Genomic DNA, 21,614 nt, shown 5'->3' on the forward strand with positions numbered 1-21,614 from the left:
AAGGAAAGTTCCTCCTGTTCCCTCTAATCCTTCCATCAGTCATCTTAAATTTTGCCTTCTGGTAAATGTCCTGGCTATGAAGGGGAAATATGACCTCCCCTTCCTCTCTATCCATGCCCTTCATTATTTTGTACATGCCAATTAGATCATCACTTTTGCCCCTCTTTTGCCCATCCGTTCTTTCCTTATGCATGCCAATCTCTCAATTCCATTCCCACACCCTCAAAACCAATATCAAGAGATAATAACAGTTATGCCCCTCTTGTTTTTATGTGGTGACTAGAGCTGTACTCAAACTCCAAATCTGGCCTAACTCGTGCCGTATATAGTTCTAGCATTATGTTCCCGCCTAACCGAATGAAAGAAAGCATCCTTCTTAACCACAGTATTTACCTCTCCTGCTACCTTTAGGGACCTGTGGACACCCGCTCCAAGGTCACTGTCTTCTAATCCTCTCAGCATCCTCCTGTTATTTTCTTGCTTTGTTTTCCTTCCCCAAATGCACAACCTTGTACTTCTCTAAATTGAATTCAATTTGTCACTTTTTTCTACCCATTGACATCATCACACAGTTGATAGAAATCCTCATGACTAGCAACTAACCGGCTAATTTTTGTGTTGTCTGCAAATTTCTCAATTAGACCTCAGACATTTAAGTTGGAATCATTAAATGTACTGCAAATGACAAGGAATCCTTGCGGAACACAACTGCCAAAAATATCCAGCAAATCATTACCGTTTGTTTTCTGTCAACTTGCCACATTCTCCTCTACCCCATGGATTTCTTTACATTTAGCCATGTGAAACCTTGTCAGATGCCTTACTAAAATCCACATGGATGAACTCCACTTCACACCGCTAATCTATTTTCCTTGTTATTAACTCAAAAACTTCATTTTTTCATTTACGGAATGTGGGTGCCACTGACTGTGCCAGCATTTATTGCCATTCCCTAAATGCCTTTGACAAGGTCGTGGTGATCTATCTTTTTGAATTGCTACAATCCATTTGCAGTAGGTAGAACTACAATTCAATTAAGGATAGAGTTCTAGGATTTTGATCTAGTGACACTGAGGAATGGCAATATATTTTCAAGTCTGGATCCTAAGTGACTTGAAGGGAACTTAGATACATGGGAGCACCACGACATCTATTAACCTTGTCCTTCTAGATTGTAGTGGTCGAGTGTTTGCCAAAGTACTGTCTCAGGACAGTTGGTGAATTTCTACAGTGCAACTTGCAGGTAACTCACTGCCGTTACAGAGAGTCAGTGGTGGAGTGAGTGAATATTTGTGGATGGGATGCCAGTTGTCAGCTGTTTTGTCTGGAATGGTATCACACTGCTTGAATGCTGTTGGAGCTGGACTCATCAGGCAAGAGGGGAAGATTCCATCACACTCCAGGCTTGTGCCTTCAAGATGGTGGATCAGCTTTGGAGAGTCAGAAGATGTTTTACTTGCTGCAGGATTCTGATCCTCATGTCTCCTCTTGTGGTTACAGTACTTGCATGAATAGTCCAAATCTGTTGTGATCAATGTAATCCCTCGGATGTTGATGGTGGTAGGTTCAGTTATTGTGGTGTCATTCAATGTCAAAGAGCAATGATTAGATTCTCTCTTGTTAAAGATGGCCATTGCCTGACACTTACGTGGAGTGGGGGCATGATGGGGGCATTCTCGATGTGAAGATGGGTCTTTGTCTCCATAAGGACCTTGGTGACTTTAATCTGTCCACAATAATATCAGTAAGTCTGTTGTAGAGAGTTGATGGGGATGAGAGATCCAGTATGCTTTTCTCAGCTTTGGTTCCCTCAACACCTATTGCAGAGGCAGTCCAGTAACTATATCCTTTAGAACTTGACCAGGTTGGTGACTAGTGGTGCTGCTGAACCACTGTTGTTGGTGGACATTGAACCACTCCATCCAGTGTTCATTCTTTCTTCCCACACTCGGTGCTTTCTCCTTGTAATATTAGGAGGAGGGTGGAGGAGGCAAGAACAGAGAAAGATGATAGACTTGATAATTAGCTTACCAATGTTTGTCCTCAACTCTCTCCCAAATGTATATCACTTCACTGCCACCTCTGCTGGACGTGTCCTGCAGGTTGTACGGGACATACCCAGGTATAATGATGTTTGGAGTGTTGCGTGTAAGGTATGATGTTGTGAACATGACTGCATCAGGCTCTAGCTTGAATGGTCTGTGAGAGAGCTCACTTGGTTTGGCATTAGCCCTCAAATGTTGGATGAATTTTACAGTGTCAACAGGGTTGTGTTTGCTGTTGTGCTTTCCAATGTCAGCTGATCCATTCAGTTTCATTCCATTTTCCTTCTAGCTGTTGATGCAACTAAATAGCTTATTAGGCCATTTCAGAGATGGTCTGGTTGGTCTGGTGTCATGTGTAGTCCAGACCAGGTAAGGATGGCACTTTTTAACCATGTCTGGTAGAGGAAGACTCAGTGCTTTGCTGTGACAATTGACACTGGTTTGACAGTATTAAACTTTTTAAAAGTTAAACTTTTAATTCCAGATTATTATTGAATTCACATTCCATCTTCTGTCTCCAGTGTGTTACCTGGGTTTCTGCTTTACTAGTCTAGCAACAATACCACAAGGTCATCACCTTCCCTAAATACAACAAGATAAAGCCTTCTTTTAATGAAATCAGGCTGACTATCCTGATCAATCCACGCTCTTCTACATCATGGTTTGTAATATTTCCCTGTATTGATTCCAGCCATTTGCCCACTAGTAAGTTCAGACTGGGCGATAATTATTTGGTCTATTCTTTGCCAATGTTTTGAATGATTGCACCAGATTCGCAGATCTCCAGGCCTCTGGTATGTTTGCCTGTAGCTGGTGAAGATTAGCAATGGTTGCCAAAGTCTGCTATTTCCTCGCTCATGTTCTTGAGGAACCCGGAATGCAATTAATCTGGCTTGGCCATTTATCTGCCTTCAAGGAATATATCGGTCCAGCACATCAACTTTCAATAGTGCTTATTTTATCTAATATTTCACACTCTTCTTTACCTTAAAAAAATAAGCTACATCATCACTTTCTTCAAGAATCATCACTTTCTTTAAGGCCCTGCCTATCCTCTGCATCCATGCACAAATTACCTTCTTCTGTTTTTTAATTTTTTCTGAAAGGCCGTATCTTTTCCTTAGTCATTGTCTTGCTTTTAATATATTAAAAAAACAACTTTTGGATTTTCTTTCATTTTCACAGCAAACCTTTCTAATATCCTTTCTTTGCTTTCCGAATTCTTTTTGTACCTCTCTCATGTACATTTTGCACTGTAAGCTTCCTAAAGTATTAAATAAGCATTTTATTTATGTTTTATCTTACTGTATGCATTAGGATAACAGGGTGTTCTAGATTTGGTGGTACCACTCTTCTTTGTGGAGGCATATCAACACCGTGGCCATAGATCCCAACTGACTGGTCATTAGCAAAATCTCTGAAAGTTGATCTTATTGCCCACCCACATTCCCTTGCTTTGTAGGTCTCTGGCAGATGATCTCACTGCCCAAGTGTATTCCCTTGCCATGTGCACATCTGTCGTGATTTTCACTTTATGAAGCAGTGAGGCTAGAGAAAAGTGCATGTTCTTAATAGGCTTTGCCAGTTTGTTCCAGTTTGGTCCCAATGGACCATCAATGCAGGGGTAATATAAGTTTCTTTTTGCTGTGGCAAAGCAAACAAATGAAAAAGAACTACATGAGGAACTGTGTGCGAAGCCGCTACATTACAGTGCTCGAGACAAAGGTTGCAATTCTGTCCATCTTATTCATGCAGACTGTGCAAGAGCAGCTCAGCTAGTTCTACTTCTCTTCCTATTCTCTGTAGAGCTTCCTTTTCCTTCAGTTCCTATTTGAATAGGTCAATGCGAGACCAAGAAAAATTGTGGAGAATACTGCTGCGACCCACATTCAGTAGCTGAATAATGCAAGCTGAGGGCCCTCATAAGCAAATTGTGACAGAAGTGGCATCCTGTGCCTTCACAGTTGACAGCAACCAACAACATTCTGAATGTTGGAATCTGGAGCCTTACCTGCAGTATGACCACCAGCAAAGTTATGTCACAAACAATGACGTGAAGCAATATCGATGAGTACCTCCCAGTCGCAAACCATTTCCACTCCCCCTCCCATTCTCTTGATGACATGTCCATCATGGGCCTCCTGCACTGCCACAATGATGCCACCCGAAGGTTGCAGGAACAGCAACTCATATTCCGCCTGGGAACCCTGCAGCCATATGGTATCAATGTGGACTTCACCAGTTTCAAAATCTCCCCTTCCCCCACTGCATCCCTAAACCAGCCCAGTTCATCCCCTCCCCCCACTGCACCACACAACCAGCCCAGCTCTTCCCCCCCACCCACTGCATCCCAAAACCAGTCCAACCTGTCTCTGCCTCCCTAACCGGTTCTTCCTCTCACCCATCCCTTCCTCCCACCCCAAGCCGCACCCCCAGCTACCTACTAACCTCATCCCACCTCCTTGACCTGTCCGTCTTCCCTGGACTGACCTATCCCCTCCCTACCTCCCCACCTACACCCTCTCCACCTATCTTCTTTACTCTCCATCTTCGGTCCGCCTCCCCCTCTCTCCCTATTTATTCCAGTTCCCTCCCCCCATCCCCCTCTCTGATGAAGGGTCTAGGCCCGAAACGTCAGCTTTTGTGCTCCTGAGATGCTGCTTGGCCTGCTGTGTTCATCCAGCCTCACATTTTATTATCTTGGAATCTCCAGCATCTGCAGTTCCCATTATCTCGATGAGTAGTGTAACTGGACTATATAAAAAGAAATCAAAAATGTGCAATTTCCATGTGGAATGGGAAAATTAATTTCTGTTCACAACTGGAGTGGATAAAAGATTTTGCCATGCCACCAAAGTGTTTTGATAAGTAGGAAAGAAAATTTGGAACAACATCCTATGATGATATACAGTAAATTCAGGAATAATTTTCCCTTGAGCAACATACTTTTGACAAATTTGAGTTGAAAACTGTTTTTGATAGTCTTTTCTTTTCCCCTAAACTAGCAACAAAATGTAAAGCCAGCATTGAAGCATCATTTTATATTTGTTAGTAAAGAAATTAAGGAAGCAATGACTGTGTCCGAGACTCGCTTTATAAACAAAGAAAAAATAATAATGGCAACCAAGAGCATGTCATTTGATGCTTTCGCAACAATGAGATGAAGAGAATCTTTGTCTGAAGATGTTTTCCAGCAACTACAGCAGAATCTGAAGGACTATGATTGCTTCTCACTGCAGTCTGACTTAATCCATAGCCATGACTGATACAGTGCAGCTGATTTTAATTTTAGGCACATGGTTTTTAAGGATATAACAACTAGAGAGGAGCTTCACAACCTTTTGCGCCTTTGAGAGAGAACAACGGGTGAGGATATAGAGTCCTGGAGATAAACAGTATGGGAAGTAGACCTTTCTGCCTAGCTTGTCTGTACTGACTGGATATCCTAGATAAATCCAGTCCCATTTGCCAGCCTTTGGCCCATGTCCCCATAAATACTTGCTTTTCATACACCCATCCAGATGCCTTTGAAATGTTGTAATTGTACCAACCTTCACCACTTGCTGTGGCAGCTTATTCCAAACATGCACCATGCTTGGCATGTAAAGGTTGCCCCTTAGGTCCCTATTAAATCTTTCCCGTCTCACCTTAAACCTCTGCCCTCTAGTTTTGGACCCCCCCACCGTCAACCCTGAGGAACAAACCTTGTCTATTCACTGTATCCATGCCCCTAATGATTTTATAAACCACTAAAAGGCTACCCCTTCGCCTCCGACACTCTGGGGAAAATACCCCTAGCCTATTCAGCCTCTCCCTATAGCTCAAACCCTCCAACCCTGGCAGTATCCTTTGTAAATCTTTTCTGAACCCTTTAAAGTTTCACAGCAGCCTCTCTGTAACCAGGAGACTAGAATTGAAAGCAATATTCTAAAAGTGGCCAATACAGTGTCCTGTACAACTACCAAGTACACAACTCTAAATGTAGCCTAACTAAAGTTTTATACACTGCAACGTGACTTACCAACCTTTATACTCAATGCCCTGTCCGAAGAAGGAAAACATGCCATATGCCTTCTTTACGATCTTATCTACATATGCTGCCACTTCTAGGGAGCAATGAACTTGCAAGTATATCAATGCTGCTAAGGGTTCAGTCATGTACTTTATACTTTCCTCTTGCATTTGACCTCCCAAAATGCATTATCTCACACATGTCTGGATTAAACTCCACCTGTCATTTCTCTGCCCAATTTTCCAATTGATAATATTGTACTGTATCCCTTTCACAATCATACCCAACCAATTTTCATGTCCTCTGAAAGCTTTCTAATCAGATGATCTACATTTTCATCCAAACAACAGAAGTCTCAGCACTGATCCTTACAGAACATTACTGATTACAGATCTCCAGTCATAAGAATGCCCTTCCTCAACTACCCTCTGTCTTTTATGACCAGGCCAATTTTTATCCAACTAATTGTTTCACCTTGAATCCCACAGGACGTAATCTTCTGGATCAGCCTGCCATGAGGGAACTTGTTAAATGCTTTAGTAAAGTCAATGTGGGCAACACCCACTGCCCTACCCTCACCGATTATCTTTGTCACTTCCTCAAAAAAAAACTCAATTAATTTTGTGAGACAAAATCTCCCCCATAGAAAGCGTTGCTGACCGTCCCTAAAGCTTTTTTTTATTATTCCTTCACGGGGTGTGGGCAACACAGGATAGGCCAGCCTTTACTACCCATTCTAATGCTCAGTGGGCAGTGAGGGTCACCATGGTGCTGTGTCTGGAGTCACGTATAGGCCAGACCAGGTAACAATAGCAGCTCCCTTCACATAAGGACATGGGTGAATCAGATGGGTTTTTCCCTGACAGCTGACAGTGGTTTCATGGTCATCATTTGACTCTTAAGTCCAGATTTTTTTAAAAACTGAATTCAAATTCCGCCATCTGCCTTGGCAGGATTCAAACCTAGATCCCCAGAACTTTACTAGGGTCTTTGAATTAATGATCTAGCAACAATACCACTGGGCCATCATCTCCATATTAAGTTCATTATTTTCAAAATTTGAGTAATTCCTCTCTCTAAACACTAGGAATTCAACAGGCAGTTTCTGGAATTAGCTGTGATGGAACAAATTGTCATAGCATCCCTACACTGAGGGCAGGCCATTCAGCCCATTGAGTCCACAGCGACCCTCCAAAGACTTAATCCCACTTTATCCCTGTAACCCCACATTTCCCATAGCTAATCCACCTAGCCTGCAGCCCCCGGTCACTATGGGTAATTTAGCATGGCCAGGTCTACCCAACCTGCACATTTTTTTAAATAAAATCCTGACAGTATGGAAACAGGCCCTTCAACTCAACAAGCCCACACCAACCCTCAGAGCATCCCAGCCAGACCCATCCCCCTATAACCCACCTAATCTACATACCCCGAACACTATGGGCAATTTCCCATGGCCAAATCACATAGCCTGCACATCTTTGGACTGTGGTAAAAAACTGGCGCACCCAGAGGAAACATGGGGAAAATGTGCAAACTACAAAGAATCAGCCAAGGCTGGAATCGAACCTGGGTCCCTGGTGCTGTAAGGCAGCAGGGCTAACCATTGAGCCATCATGTGGCTCATGTTTATCTCAAACTCAAATACATCTCCTCCAGTAGACATTGGTAGGTCAGCTACGGAATTCTGGTTTTCAAAGCAGTGGAATTGATGCAGAGATAATTTCTATGCAAATAATGAACATAGAACATAACAGCGCATTACAGGCCCTTTGGCCTTTGATGTTGTGCTGTCCTGTGAAACCAATCTGAAGCCCATCTAACCTACACTATTCCAATATCATCCATATGTTTATCCAATGATCATTTAAATGCCCTTAAAGTTGGCAAGTCTACTACTGTTGCAGGCAGGGCATTCCATGCCCTTACTACTCTCTGAGTAAAGGACCTACCTCTGACTTCTGTCCTATATCTGTCACCCCCACAATTTTAAGCTATGTCCCCTCGTGCTAGCCATCACTATCTGAGGAAAAAGGCTCTCACCGTCCACCCTATCTAATCCTCTGATCATCTTGTATGTCTCTATTAAGTCGCCTCTTAACCTCCTTCTCTCTAACGAAAACAGCCTCAAATACCTCAGCCTTTCCTCATAAGACCTTCCCTCCATACCAGGCAACATCCTGGTAAATCTCCTCTGCACACTTTCCAATGTTTCCACATCCTTCCTATAATACGACCACCAGAACTGTATGCAATGCTCCAAGTGTGGCCGCACCAGAGTTTTGTATAGCTACAACATGACCTCATGGCTCTGAAACTTAATCTCTCTGCCAATAAAACCTAACGCACTGTTCGCCTTCTTAAAAACCTTATCAACCTGGGTGGCAACTTTCAGGAATCTATGCACATGGACTCCGAGATATCTCTGCTCGTCCCCACTACCGACAATCTTACCATTAGCCCAGTACTCTATTCCTGTTATTCCCTCCAAAGTGAATCACCTCACACTTTTCCACATTAAACTCCATTTGCCACGTCTCAGCCCAGCTCTGCAGCTTATCTATGTCCCTCTGTAACTTGCAACATCCTTCTGCACTATCCACAACTCCACCGACTTTAGTGTCATCCGCAAATTTACTGACCCATCCTTCTACGCCCTCATCCAGGTCATTTATAAAAATGACAAACAGCAGTTGGCCCCAAAACAGATCTGACGGTACACCACTAGTAACTGAACTCCAGGATGAACATTTCCCATCAACTACCACCCTGTGCCTTCTTACAGCTAGCCAATTTCTGATCCAATGAGTTGAAAGTTAGGTTGAAGGACAGCATTTTCTGGGGACTCATGAACAGAGACAAATACCCTCTCTATCATCGTGTGTTTTTAAAGTGAAAACTTACCTTGACTTAGGAGACTGCACTCTCAAATGAAGATAATTAAGTCAAAGAATCACACCTACCTCATAGCCTGTCAAATGGCTATGAACGGCTAGTATTTCAAGTTCCAACCCAGACTTCAAGGCACCGGCAGATAACGTACAGTTAGTGTACACGGTTTTGGACAAAGATGTTGCTGGTTTTGAGCTATAGAGAGAGGGTGAATAGGCTGAGGCTATTTTCTGGAGTGTTGAAGGCTGAGGTGTGACCTTATCGAGGTTTATAAAATCGTGAGGGACATGGATAGGGCGACTAGCCAAAGTCTTTTTCCTCGGATAGGGAAGTCCAAACCCAGAGGGAATAGGTTTAAGGTGAGAGAGAGAGAGAGAGATGTAAAAGGAACTCAAGGGGCAACTTTTTCATGCAGAGAGTGGTGTGGGTATGAAATGAGTTTCTAGAGTAAGTGGTAGAGGCTGGTACAATTACAACATTTGAAATGCATCCAGATGTGTACTTGAACAGGAAGAGTTTAGAGGGAAATGGGACTAGATCAATTTAGGATATCTGGTTGGCACGGACGAGTTGGACTGAAAGGTTTGTGTTTGTGCAGTGTGATTCTATGACTCTATGGTGTATAAAGGATAAAACTAATAATTATATATACTTGGTCTTAAATTTCCATAGGGCTTTAAAAAACATTATTCTGCATTTTCTTCAGGGTCGATCCTGGGTTGCAGTTAAAGTCAAAAAGCGATTTTGTGCTTAAAAAAACTTGATCATTGCCATAGACCCTCACTTTTTGAGTGCCTCCCACTTTGCCACTGAGTTTCCTAAGAGTAGCTGTATCCAGTTCACTCTCTTTCTCCCAGTTTAGAACTTTTACTCTTGTTCTCTTTGCTCATTTCCAAAGGGATGCTCCCACTGCTACTTTATCGGCCAGTTATATTTTCAAAGGCTTAAATTTGGAATTATTATTAGGCCTGTTACCTACTGGCTTTCTTTCTCCCATCGCAATTATAACCTTTATAATAGATTTAACATTTTCTACTCTGATGTCAACATAATGGATCTGTTGTTCTTCACTCTGTTTTCTTCACTTTTTCAAACAGTGCAAGTAATCCAGAAGATCTTTTTCACTCTGGCTATTTTATCAGGGATTTCCATATTTGCATTTTCAGACTTTAATGACACAATACATGAACATGCTATCAATTCCTCACTGTACAAGTCACCTTATCATTAGTTGTGCATTGTGCATCAAGCAATTCTCGCTCACTACATTTGCTGAACAGCATGTCAAAGACAAAGAGATAACAAAGTGTGGAGCTGGTGGAAGACTGCAGGCCAGGCAGCATCAGAGGAGCAGGAAAGCTGACGTTTTTGGTTGGGACCCTTCTGAAGATGCTGCCTGGCTGCTGTATTCTTCCAGCTCCACACTTTGTGTTATGATCAAAAGCAAGATTGCTGGAAAAGCTCAGCAGGTCTGGCAGCGTCTGTGGAGGAGAAATCAGAGTTAACGTTTCGGATCCGGTGACCCTTCCTCACAACTCACACTTTGTTATCTCTGACTCCAGCATCTGCAGTTCTTGCTATCTCTGAGTGAGTTATAACCCTACTGCCTCATCCAAGGATGCCCACCTTGAAGAAGTTGCCTTCCTCCCTCCGGAAAGACCTCAGTGGATCTCTGTCCCACAATAACCCTCTGGTAATCTCTTTCTCCCTGAAGTTCCTTGACCACATACTCGAGCACCTGCCTGTGGAACCGGATCATCCCAAAGGGTCTCCAGTCTACATTCAGGCCATCCCCTTTTGGCAGTGACTGTGACAACGTCGACATAAACAACATCCAGAGCCTCCAAAAAAGTATTCTCTATGGATCTTCAAGCACACACTGTTAGCAGTGCGCTGGGATCTTCTGGCACTACAATCAATGTCAACCCAGCTCAGATCCTCCCTCTCCCAGATCTGAAAGGACCTCTTCTGTTTTTCATTCTGTGTAGGACCCATAACCTAAACCAACACTTTTTGTCCACCCTGTCTTACATTAAAAACCATAAGCACACTAAACTTACCTGTACTTACCACCAAACACAGGCCTCACCCAGCCCCTAAGTCTTCAATCCTCCCCAGGACCTCCCCCTCAATGTGCCATATACCATTTACTTCGTGGCCACCACTGCCTTTCCTACTGGTGCCACCAATCTCCCCACTTTTGCTGACACCGTTCATGTGACTTCTGCTGCTGCGAGCCATGTCGCCGCTGCCATCAGTCACACTGTGGATGCCGCCACTTCCATCTCTGACACCGAGAGCACCGCTATCACCGGTGACGGCACCGCCAGCACCGATCCCACCAACAGCATCAAGGATGATGAAGTCACGTCGACCACCGACAACACCAACACCAATGTCACCTCACCCACCACCAACGTCACTTCTGCTGACAGGGACACCACCATGCCGATGACATCAACAACTCTTCCCTCCACACCCAGCTCCAACTTTACTACCAGCCCTACACCTAGCCCCAAGCCCTGCCAGGTCTTCACCATCCCCCCAGACCTCCCCCTCACTGAGGATGAATGATCAGTCCTCAGCAAAGGACTCACCTTCATTCCCCTGCACTCACGCATCGATGAATTCCTTTCGCATTTGGATGTTGAACACTTTGTCCACTGCCTCCGCCTCCACTCCTGTTTCTTTAATCATGAGTCTAGCCTTCCCTCCACAAATCCCTTCTGCCATCTCCAACACACCTCATCCTCCTGGACACTACCGAAGGCCTCCTACCCTCCTACGACCTCTTCATTTCCAACTGCCATTGATCGCCTCAACCTCTCCACCCCTCTCACTTGCTCCAGCCTCTCCCCACAGAACACACAACCCTCTGCTCCCTTCACTCCAATCCTAACCTCACCATCAAACACACAGATAAAGGGATGCGCAGTAGTTGTGTAGCCGAGACCAGGCATCAACTCTCTGACACCTCCTCCTACGTTTCCCTCAATCATGACACCACCCCTCATCACCAAACCATCATTTCTCAAACCATTTGCAACCTCATCACCTTAGGTGACGTCTCACCTACAGCCTCCAACCTTTCCCCAAGCCTGCACTGCCCGTTTCTATCACCTTCCCATTTCTGAAGAAGGGAGCTGAGCCGAAACGTCAACTTTCCTGTTCCTCTGATGCTGCCTGGCCTCGATGTGTCCACACTTTGTTTTCTCTGATTCCAGCATCTGCAGTTCTTACTATCTCTCTCTGTCGAAGGGAAAGTCCTTTTTTTTAAATACTTACAAACATGATATCAGGCCCCTACCCACCACCAGCATCAAGGATGACGATGTCACGTCTACCGCTGACAACACCAACACCAACGTCACCCCACCCACCACCATCACTTCTGACAGGGACACCACTGATACCGATGACATCATCAACTCTTCCCTCCACACCCAGCTCCAACTCTACTGCCAGACCTACACAAGGTTGGAAGGAGTACTAAGGAAGACAAGGAGGTGAATTCTCCATCATGTTTTAGTCAATATTTATTGCTCAAAACCTCTATAAGAACCTCTTCAAACCATTTTATCTGAGTTTATGGGACCTTTTCTGTATAGGATTTTCTGCATTTCCAACATTGCAACAGTGACTACACTTCATTGGCCATAAGGTGTTTTGGAAAACCTTCAACTTGAGAAGGCATTATACCTTTATTCCTTATCCATTCATGGGATGAGGGCATCACTGGCTAGGCAGCATTTATTGCCCATCCCTAATTGCCCAGGGGCCAGTTAAGAGTCAACCACATTGCTGTGGACCTGGAGACACATGTAGGCTAGACCAGGTAAGGATGGCAGTTTCCTTCCCTAAAGGACATTAGTGAACAGATGGGTTTTCCTGACAAGCAACAATGGATTTATAGTCATCATTAGAATGTTAATTCCAGATACTTATTGAATTCAAATTCTACCATTTTCCATGGGGGCATTCGAACCCTCGTTCTTGGAACGTTATCTGGGTCTCTGGATTAACAGTCCAGCGATAAATACAGCTAGGCCATCGCCTTCCCATGAATATGGATGCAATGTTGTTTACCTTTTGTGAAAATTAAGAGTAAAACTTACTTACTGGTATAATTCGAACACCCCTGCCTTTTTGGACAAGATTTTATTAAAGATTTATAATGTATGTGGTACAATTAACATTGTATATTGTTCTGTACACCTCTCTGCTGCAGAGGGCTAGGGCTGTTGAATATTTGTACAGCAGAAATAGATAGATTCCTGACCAATAAGGGAATCATAGGGCATCAGAGGTGGACGGAAATGTAGAATTGTGGCCACAATCAGACTAGCCGTGGGCTTATCGAATGGTGGTACAGGCTCAGGAGATGGACTGTTTTCTGCTTGCTCTTAGTTTATACTTTTGTTTGCCAATTCTGACCTTTTACTGTCTGAAGCCATTTCCAACTACATGGCCTCTCAAATTTAGCTTATTCAAAGTTACATTGGCTTGAAGTTCCTTGATGCCTAAACTTCAGAATTCTCATCTTCTGGATATAGCCCTTGATGATTTCACCTCCCTTTGTCTTTAGCCCAGTCTTTCACCCTTTCAGTTCCTCAGGCCTGCTTTGGAAGTTCCTTCCTTCACTTTACCATTATGTCTATGCCTTTAAGCACAATGTTTTAGAATTCCTGCCTTGAGCCTTCTGCCTCATTGGTTACATCTCTTGTTTTAGACTTTACTTAAAACCCATGCCTCTGACCAAGCTCATTGTCACATTTGTTGATGATTGTGTCTCTGTGAAGACACTTGGGATGATTGACTTTGAAGATTGATATTGCTCAAAAGCAAAAATAAGTCAGGAAAGTGAACCAGGGTGAGAGTCGAGGCAAGGAGATTGAGGGGTGGCGGCGCTGGTGGAGAAGGCTGAGACGGAAGTCAGGTCTGGTTGGAACAGGCCAATAATGGACTGAGTCATGAGACCACAATGCCATAAACAGATTTGTGCTATTTTGAAATATGTCATATTGGACTTCCACTGTAGAATACATACACGTCATTGGAGTTCCATGGAACTTGCAGTGCAAAACAGGCAGGTAATTGACGCAAGGTAACAAGGCGTAGAGCTGGATGAACAAAGCAGGCCAAGCAGCATCAGAGGAGCAGGAAAGCTGATGTTTTGGGTCTGGACCCTTCAGAAATTGACACAGACAAGTTGGAATGTTCTTGCTCAGCATAAGCTCTCCTGACGTCTTCTAAGTTAACTCGAACATATCCTTCTGTATCTTTCCTCTGCTGCCCTTATTTAACTTCCCCTTAATTGCATCCGCAGTTATTCATCTCAACTCCTCCTGTGGGGCAAGTTCTGCATATTTATCACTCTTTTGCCTATGTTGAAGTTCTGTCCAAACTCCACATAAGATTTACTGATTATATTTTGTAGTCCCTGGTTTTGCCCTTGTGTGGCAACCTTGAGCAAGAGGTAATAGCTTTAGGATAAGGGATAGCAGATTTAAAACAGATGAGAAGAAATTATTTTTCTCAAAGGGTTATAGATCTGTGGAATTCACTACCCCAGCGATGGATGGCATGACATTGATTAAGGAGGAGTTATTACTGATTAAAAGTTTATCTGTGTTGAAGGATTATGGAGAGTGACAAGCAAGTTGGAGTTGAGGCTGAAATGAAATCAGCCATGATTGTATTGATGTGAAGCGGTCTCAAGGGCCTAAATTGCTCATTTCGATTCCTGGATCTTTATGTTCTGTTTTAGTTTCCCTTCCTTGTGAATTAATCTCTGTAACGAACCTATCTGACCCTTAACCTTCATGTTAACAACCTCCACCATCCCTCATTGATAACTTTTCTAGGTTAAAAAAGAAGCCTATGTTTGTTTAATGGTAAAAGAAACTTCAACTATATCTATTTTGTATTTTCTCAGCATCCATATATAATATGGAGATCAGAACTGTTCAAGCCTGCTATGCTCATAATTTCTGCCTCAGCTCACTAGTTGACAATTTTATTTCTGCCTTAAACAGGAACTATTAAACAAGGAACCAGATTTCCCATGTACCTTGTGTTAGTTGTGTAGCATATCCTGAGATGGTTAGGAAAAAAGGTACATTTTTGGTGTCTGTGTTATGATAATATTAGTTGCATAGTTTAACTTAGTTATTTATGATTAATATTAAACATTCAGGATAAACAGGTTGACCAGGCTATAATTTTAAACAAGTCTGGTCTCTCTTCTGAGCAGAATTTAACTGCTGCTTAGAACTGGGTATACTATGAGTCTTTTTTCACTTAACTGGAATTAAAATGATATACTTGTATTGTGTTTTTAAAAACTATTCAAAAATTCATTTTAGTTAATTTTAATGTAATGTTATATGGTTCTATTTGTAGGTAGCTACTATCGCAGAAACAGATGAGTCTGGTGATTCTGCTGAGGTTGTGACTGACTCTCAAAAACGGAGAGAAATTCTATCCAGGCGACCTTCCTACAGGTTTCTACTGCATTGTGCATATTTTACTTCTCCCTGTAGCTAATGATGGCATCTGGCTGGATCAGATTTTTCTAAATACTTTAAACTGTAGAATGTAAATATAGCATTTTACTAGTATGTTGAATGAAACCAAACAATTTAATTTCTTCTCTAAGTTTCTTTTTAGAGAAAATATTTTAGAGAAATACACCAAACAAACACTTTCCAGTTTAAAGAATTAATTCAGTCTTTCGCTGAGCAGTCTGAGCTTTATTTTGTTGTGTACCAACTTTTTTTCAATCTCCTAATTTTTGAAAAAAAAACTGAGCCAATATAAAAATAGAATGCAATACTATAAGCTTGTATAGTCAGCTTGTATTTTCCTTAGATACTGCATTGCTAACTTGAATCACAGCACCTTGTATTTAAATAGTGTCTTTGTAATACTATTACAAAGTATTAGTATTTGAATAATACTAATACTTTGTAATATACAAATAATATAATTGTATATTGTATTACACAAGAGAGTTTCACAAGAGAATTATCAAACAAGGTTTGATAGTAAATCAGAGAACATATTAGGATAAATGCCAATAGTCTTGGGCATAGAGCTAAGTTTTAAGGAGTTTCTTGAAGGAAGAAGAGCAACGTACAAGGTAGAGAGAACTTTAAGGAGAAAAACCAAGATCTTCTAGGCAGTTGAAGGGATAGCTGTCAGTTGGTGGAGCAATTTAAAATTGAAATAGAGTAGCAGCCAGAGGATTGAAAGGACCTCTGAGGATTTTTGCACTGGATTAAGTTATAAAATTGGAGAAGTTCAAACTAATGAAGAGATTTTAAAATGAGGGTGAGAGTTTCAAAGTTGATTGACAGCACTGTAGGCAAGTGACGGAATGGTTATTGAACACCATATTGGCTTGGGTTGATGCAAGTGGAACATAAGAGGAGGCCAAGTACATATCTTTAGAGTGCTTCTCATTTAACAGTGCAGAAGCTGAAGCCAACGGGGGTGAAAACTGGTAGTTGACTGAAATTTTCAAATCATACAGTTGACTTAAGTTTCAATAAATCATTTTGGCTCAACAGGAGGGAATTACATTTTGAAGAAGATGTTGTAACCCTGTTATCTACACTAGTATTTATTTCATCATGTATTATATCAGTTTGAAACTAAGTTTCTTGTTGTTATATTACTGTTCTTGGTTCTCTATGCATTCTTGTTACCTAATAGTTTGGGACATTAACATTTGGACAGCTTGCTGATGCAGATAGTTACATATTCTGCATGTACATGAAATAAGTTGTTCTTTTTCATGTGATGTGGGTGTTGCTGACCAGGTAGTATCTATTGCTCATCTCTAATTGCCCTTCAGAAAGTGCAATTGTGATACACCTTCTTGAACTGTTGCAATTTTTGAGGTGCAGATACTCTCCACTCCTGTTAAGAGGGGAGTTCTAGGATTTTGGAACAGCAATATAGTTCCAAACCCAGATAGTATGTGGCTTGGAGGGGAATTTGCTGGTGATAGTGTTTGAATCATGTCCATCAGACTGTTAGTGTGAAGGGCAAGGCTGCTAGATGTTGGGAATGCTAAATTATTAGAGAAATTGAGGCTCTGGTCAAAAAAAAGGCATATATCAGGCATAGACTGCTGGGAATCAAGTGAATTCCTCGAGAAGAATGGGGCAGTAGGAGTATACTTACCAGGGAAACTAGGAGGGTAAAAATCAGACGTGAGACAGCTTTGGCAAATAGAGTTAATGAGGATCCAAAGAAATTCTATAAGCACGTTAAGGGCAAAAGAGTAGTGAGGGAGAGAATAGTGCCCCTTAATCAACGTGGTCATCTATGTGTGGAACCACAGGACGTTGGTGAGGTATTAAACAAATACTTAAAAAATTAAAACAAAAGACTGGACTGACTGCCAATGAGTACAAAAACATTCAGAAGCATGAGGGGGAATCTCAGAAATATATAAAATCCTGATGAAGCTGGACAGGCTATATGTGGGAAGAATGTTCTCGATGTTGGGGAAGCCCAGAACTAGGAGTCACAGTCTGAGAATAAGTGGTAAGCTGTTCAGGACGGGGATGAAGAAGAATTTCTTCACTCAAAGAGTTGTGAACCTGTGGAACTCTGTACCACAGAAAGCTGTTGGCACCAGTTGTTAGATATATTCAAGAGGAAGCTGGAGTTTGCCTTTGTGGCTAAAAGGATGAAGGAATATGGAGAGAAAGTGGAAGTCAGATACTGAAATTGCATGATCAGCCATGACCATAGTGAATGGTGGTATAGGCTTGAAGGGTCGAATAGCCTATTCCTATACCTGTTTCCTATGTGTTTCTATGTCCTCCTAGGTGGTCGAGGCACAGTTTTGGAAAGTGTTGTCAAAGCAGCTGTAGTGAGTTGTTTAATGCATGTTGTGGTTGGCACAGACTGCGATCATTGTCAAGGTAATGAATATTGAAGATGGAGGTTGAGATACTAATTCAGTGGGCTTCTTTGTTCTTGTATGATGTTGAGCTTCTGGAGTTTTGGTAAAGCACACCCAAATGGACAAGTGGGGAGAATTCCATCACGTTCCCCATGTGTGCATTTTAGATGGTGGACAGACACTGGGAAGTCAGAGCGTGAGTGATTCACTGCAGCATTTCTAGCCTCTGACCTGCTTTTGTAAGGCACAGTATATAAATGGCTAGCCCAGTTCAGTTTCTAATCAGTGGCAACCCCACTGCCCCCCTCCCTAATGTTCTTAGTAGGGGACTCGGCAAAAGTGAACATCAAAGAGTGATAGATAGATAGATTTCTCTGTTGTTAAAGATGGTCATTGCTTAACATTTGTGTGGCACAAATTCTAATGGCCACTTGTCAGCCGACACCTGGATGTTGTCCATGTCCACTGCATTTGGACATCCAACAACTGCAACCGTCTTCTTTTTGCTTTGCTTTGTGTCATCCTGTGGACTCTCTTGTTTAACATGTGAATGATGAAATGTTTTTTTCCAGTCCTCAGAAAACAATTGGGAAATTTAAGAACAATGTCTGAGAGTCTATCAAAAAAAAGCTGAAGTTGTCATTGAAACCCAGTCCAGGGCGATGACATCTCTGTGTTGGATTTGATTTGATGTTAAAACTGTTGCAAAAGGGAGCTAGTATACATAGTGGGTTAGATCCTGTCCTTTCATTTTTGGAACATATGAAATTGATGTGTGCGCTGGAAAGAGAAAGACGTAAATGTAGCAAGATATGTAGTTCCAAAATTAGATCTGAGGTGTTTTGTTCAGAGAGAACATAGAGCATAGAACAATACAGCGCAGTACAGGCCCTTCGGCCCACAATCTTGTGCTAGACCTTTACCCTAAACTTAAGGTCTATCTCACCTCCACCCCTACTTTACACTATTATGCATTTACCTATCTAATAGCCGCTTAAATGCCCCTAATGAGGCCAATTCCACTACCCTCTCTGGCAATGCATTCCACACCCCTACCACTCTGAGTAAAGAACTTACCTCTGACGTCACCGCTATATCTACCTTCACTCACTTTAAATCTATGCCCCCTTGTAATAGCTACCTCCACCCTAGGAAAAAGTCGCTGGTCATCTATTTATATGTCTGATCATCTTGTACACATTTGCAGAATAATGGAGCATTTATTTACACAGCTGTCCTACCCAGCTTAGAAGTATTTATTGCTAATACTGCATGTGTGAACATCTTCACTCTTCATTTTCATGAAGACATCTTCATCAGTGCGTCCTCTCATACTTTACCATTGAAGTCGCTTCTTAGAATATAACAAATAAGAATGAAGAGTAGGCCATTGAGCCCCTCACACCTGCTTCACCAATCATCCTGATCTGATTTTTTTTTGGTTGGGATTCTGTCCTAAGCTTCAACTCCAGTTTTGTGCCGGCACAATCAAACCGTCAAATCCCTGATTTTTCAAAAATCTCTTTGTGTCCACTTCTTTGCTTTTAGTTATCTAGCCTCCACAGCTCTCTCAGATAGAGAATTACAGACATTCAGTACCACTAGCAAAAGAGATTCCTTTGCATTCTCAGTTTTAAATGACTGCTACCTATTCTATGACTATGTCCCCTAGCTGGAGATTCCCTCTGTAGGGAAAACTGCTTTTCAACATCTACCCTGTCAAACCCCCTCAGAACCTTTTACGTTTCAGTAAGCCTACTCTTCATCTTTCTAAACTCTAATTAAAAAAGCGTAATAAGTTTAGCTGTTTTTTGATATGTCACCCATTCATTCCCAGGAATTAGCCTAGTGAAGCCCTTGAACTGCCTGCAAAGCAGGTTTTTTTAAATATAAGGACCAAAACTGTAGACAGTACACCAAGTGTGGCCTCACCCCACACCCTGTACATATGCAACAAGACTTCCCTGTTTTTAAACTCCAATCCCCCAGCATTAAAGGCCAAAATTCCATTTACCTTAATTAATTGCTGCATCTGTATGTTAACAATCTGTGTTCCATGTGCAAGAACACCCATATTCCTCAACGCTGTGTTTTTTTTAAAGTCCCTCTCAATTTAAATAATAGCCTGCCTTTTGATTCAACCTACCAAAGTGTGTCACTTTATAGATGCCTAAATTAAACTCTACCTGTCAAGTTTTTACTCAATTTCTCAACCTATCGATATCCCCTTGGAGATTCTTTATCTCCTCCTCACAACCTGTCCCAACCCCCACCTATATTTGTATCATTAGAAAATTTGGATACATTACACTCTTTCCCTTTCCACCAAGTCATGAATATAAATGGTAACTGATCTTTGTGGTACTCCACTGGTTAGGTCTTTCCAACCTGAAGACCATTGCTCTCTCTCCTGAGTATTGACGAATTCTAAATTGTTAATACATTACCCCAATACTGTGAGCTGCTGTCTTGTGCAATAATGTTTTATGTGGAACCTTATTGAGTATCTTCCCAAAATCCAAATGCACTACATCTATGAGTTTGCCTTTATCAGTTCTGCTTGTTAAATTCTCAAAAAACTTTTAGCAAGTTTGTAAATAGTGATTACTCTTTCACAAAACCATTTTGACTCTGTTTGATTGCATTAAGGTTTTCTAAATGCCTCATTTACTTTTTGTGTAAGCTTTTGCACCTTTTAAAAATTTCTTGCCGCTTCACTGTCATATTCAATTTTCATCACCGGCAGGTTTCTAAAATACGAATGTTCGCAATTTTCTGGCCTACTACTAGTTCTCACCTTTCTAGCATGTCTCCTCAAATTCACTCACCTAGCACATTTATCTCCATCCTAACTGTGTCAATTTTTTCCCACTATAGTCTGGACTCCGACAATTGTCTCTGTTTTCTGTTTGCCTGTTGTTACCCTTCAACTTCCTTCAGTCAAATTCATGAGCATAGCTTCATATGGTGCTTTTTTGTTGACAGTTAAAGAGACTAAACTATGAGAGGCAGCCACTCATTGTTCTTTAATGCTTGTGGGTGTTGCTAACAAAGCCAGCCTTTGTTTCCCATCCCAAGACAAATCATTTCACAGGGTAGCTCAGAGTTGACCACTGTTGTGGCCCTTGAGTCACATGGAGGTCATACTGGATATGAATGGCAGATTTCGTTACAGAAAGGGCATTAGTGAACCAGATGACTTATTACAACAATTGGTGGTACTTTTGAGGGCGCCACTCCTGACACTAGCATCTAATGTAGGATGTGCACTTGTGGTCCCAGAATGTTAGCTTGGGCCCCCAGATAACTTGTCCATTGGTGTTTCAACTTTGCAATTGTCTTCTAATTATCATGTCCTGTGGGCTGTTATTTAGAGTATTAGAGCTGTTGCCAAGTTACTGCAGCCACTGAATGTTATAGTGATACTTTGCCTTTGCCTTGCCATGTTGCAGTTTGCTTTTCTGTTATTGGCCAGCATGCTAGGTGCAAAAATCGATGTTTAGGGATTTCATGGCAAGTGTTATAGCATCCTTGAAGTGGAGTGTTTCATCTCTTAGTGGTCATTCAGCTCATCATAAATAAAGTCTTTGGGTTCATAACTGGCTTCCGTACTGTGAATGTGCAAGCAACAGCAGAGGTGCAGTTATTTGCTGGATTCACAAACAGGACTATTGCATTCATAATCTTCTCCTTCCTTGAGATGCTCAAAAATGAGCTGGAAATGGGAAGATGATAGCTGTAAGTT

The 21,614-nt window shown here is 42.0% G+C and overlaps 1 protein-coding gene across 12 annotated transcripts in view; it reads left to right on the forward strand.

Moving 5' to 3' along the window:
• LOC125463889 (cAMP-responsive element modulator-like) overlaps positions 1 to 21,614 on the forward strand; it is a 148,512-nt gene that overhangs the window by 60,692 nt on the left and 66,206 nt on the right. For all 12 annotated transcript variants that reach the window (XM_059639355.1, XM_048555680.2, XM_048555689.2 and 9 more), the window contains one exon: positions 15,352 to 15,452. In XM_059639355.1, the coding sequence (XP_059495338.1) occupies positions 15,352 to 15,452 (101 nt within the window). The remainder of the gene's footprint in view (positions 1 to 15,351; positions 15,453 to 21,614) is intronic.

The sequence above is a fragment of the Stegostoma tigrinum genome, chromosome 2 (genome assembly GCF_030684315.1).
Source record: "Stegostoma tigrinum isolate sSteTig4 chromosome 2, sSteTig4.hap1, whole genome shotgun sequence".
Classification (NCBI taxonomy): Eukaryota; Metazoa; Chordata; class Chondrichthyes; order Orectolobiformes; family Stegostomatidae; genus Stegostoma; species Stegostoma tigrinum.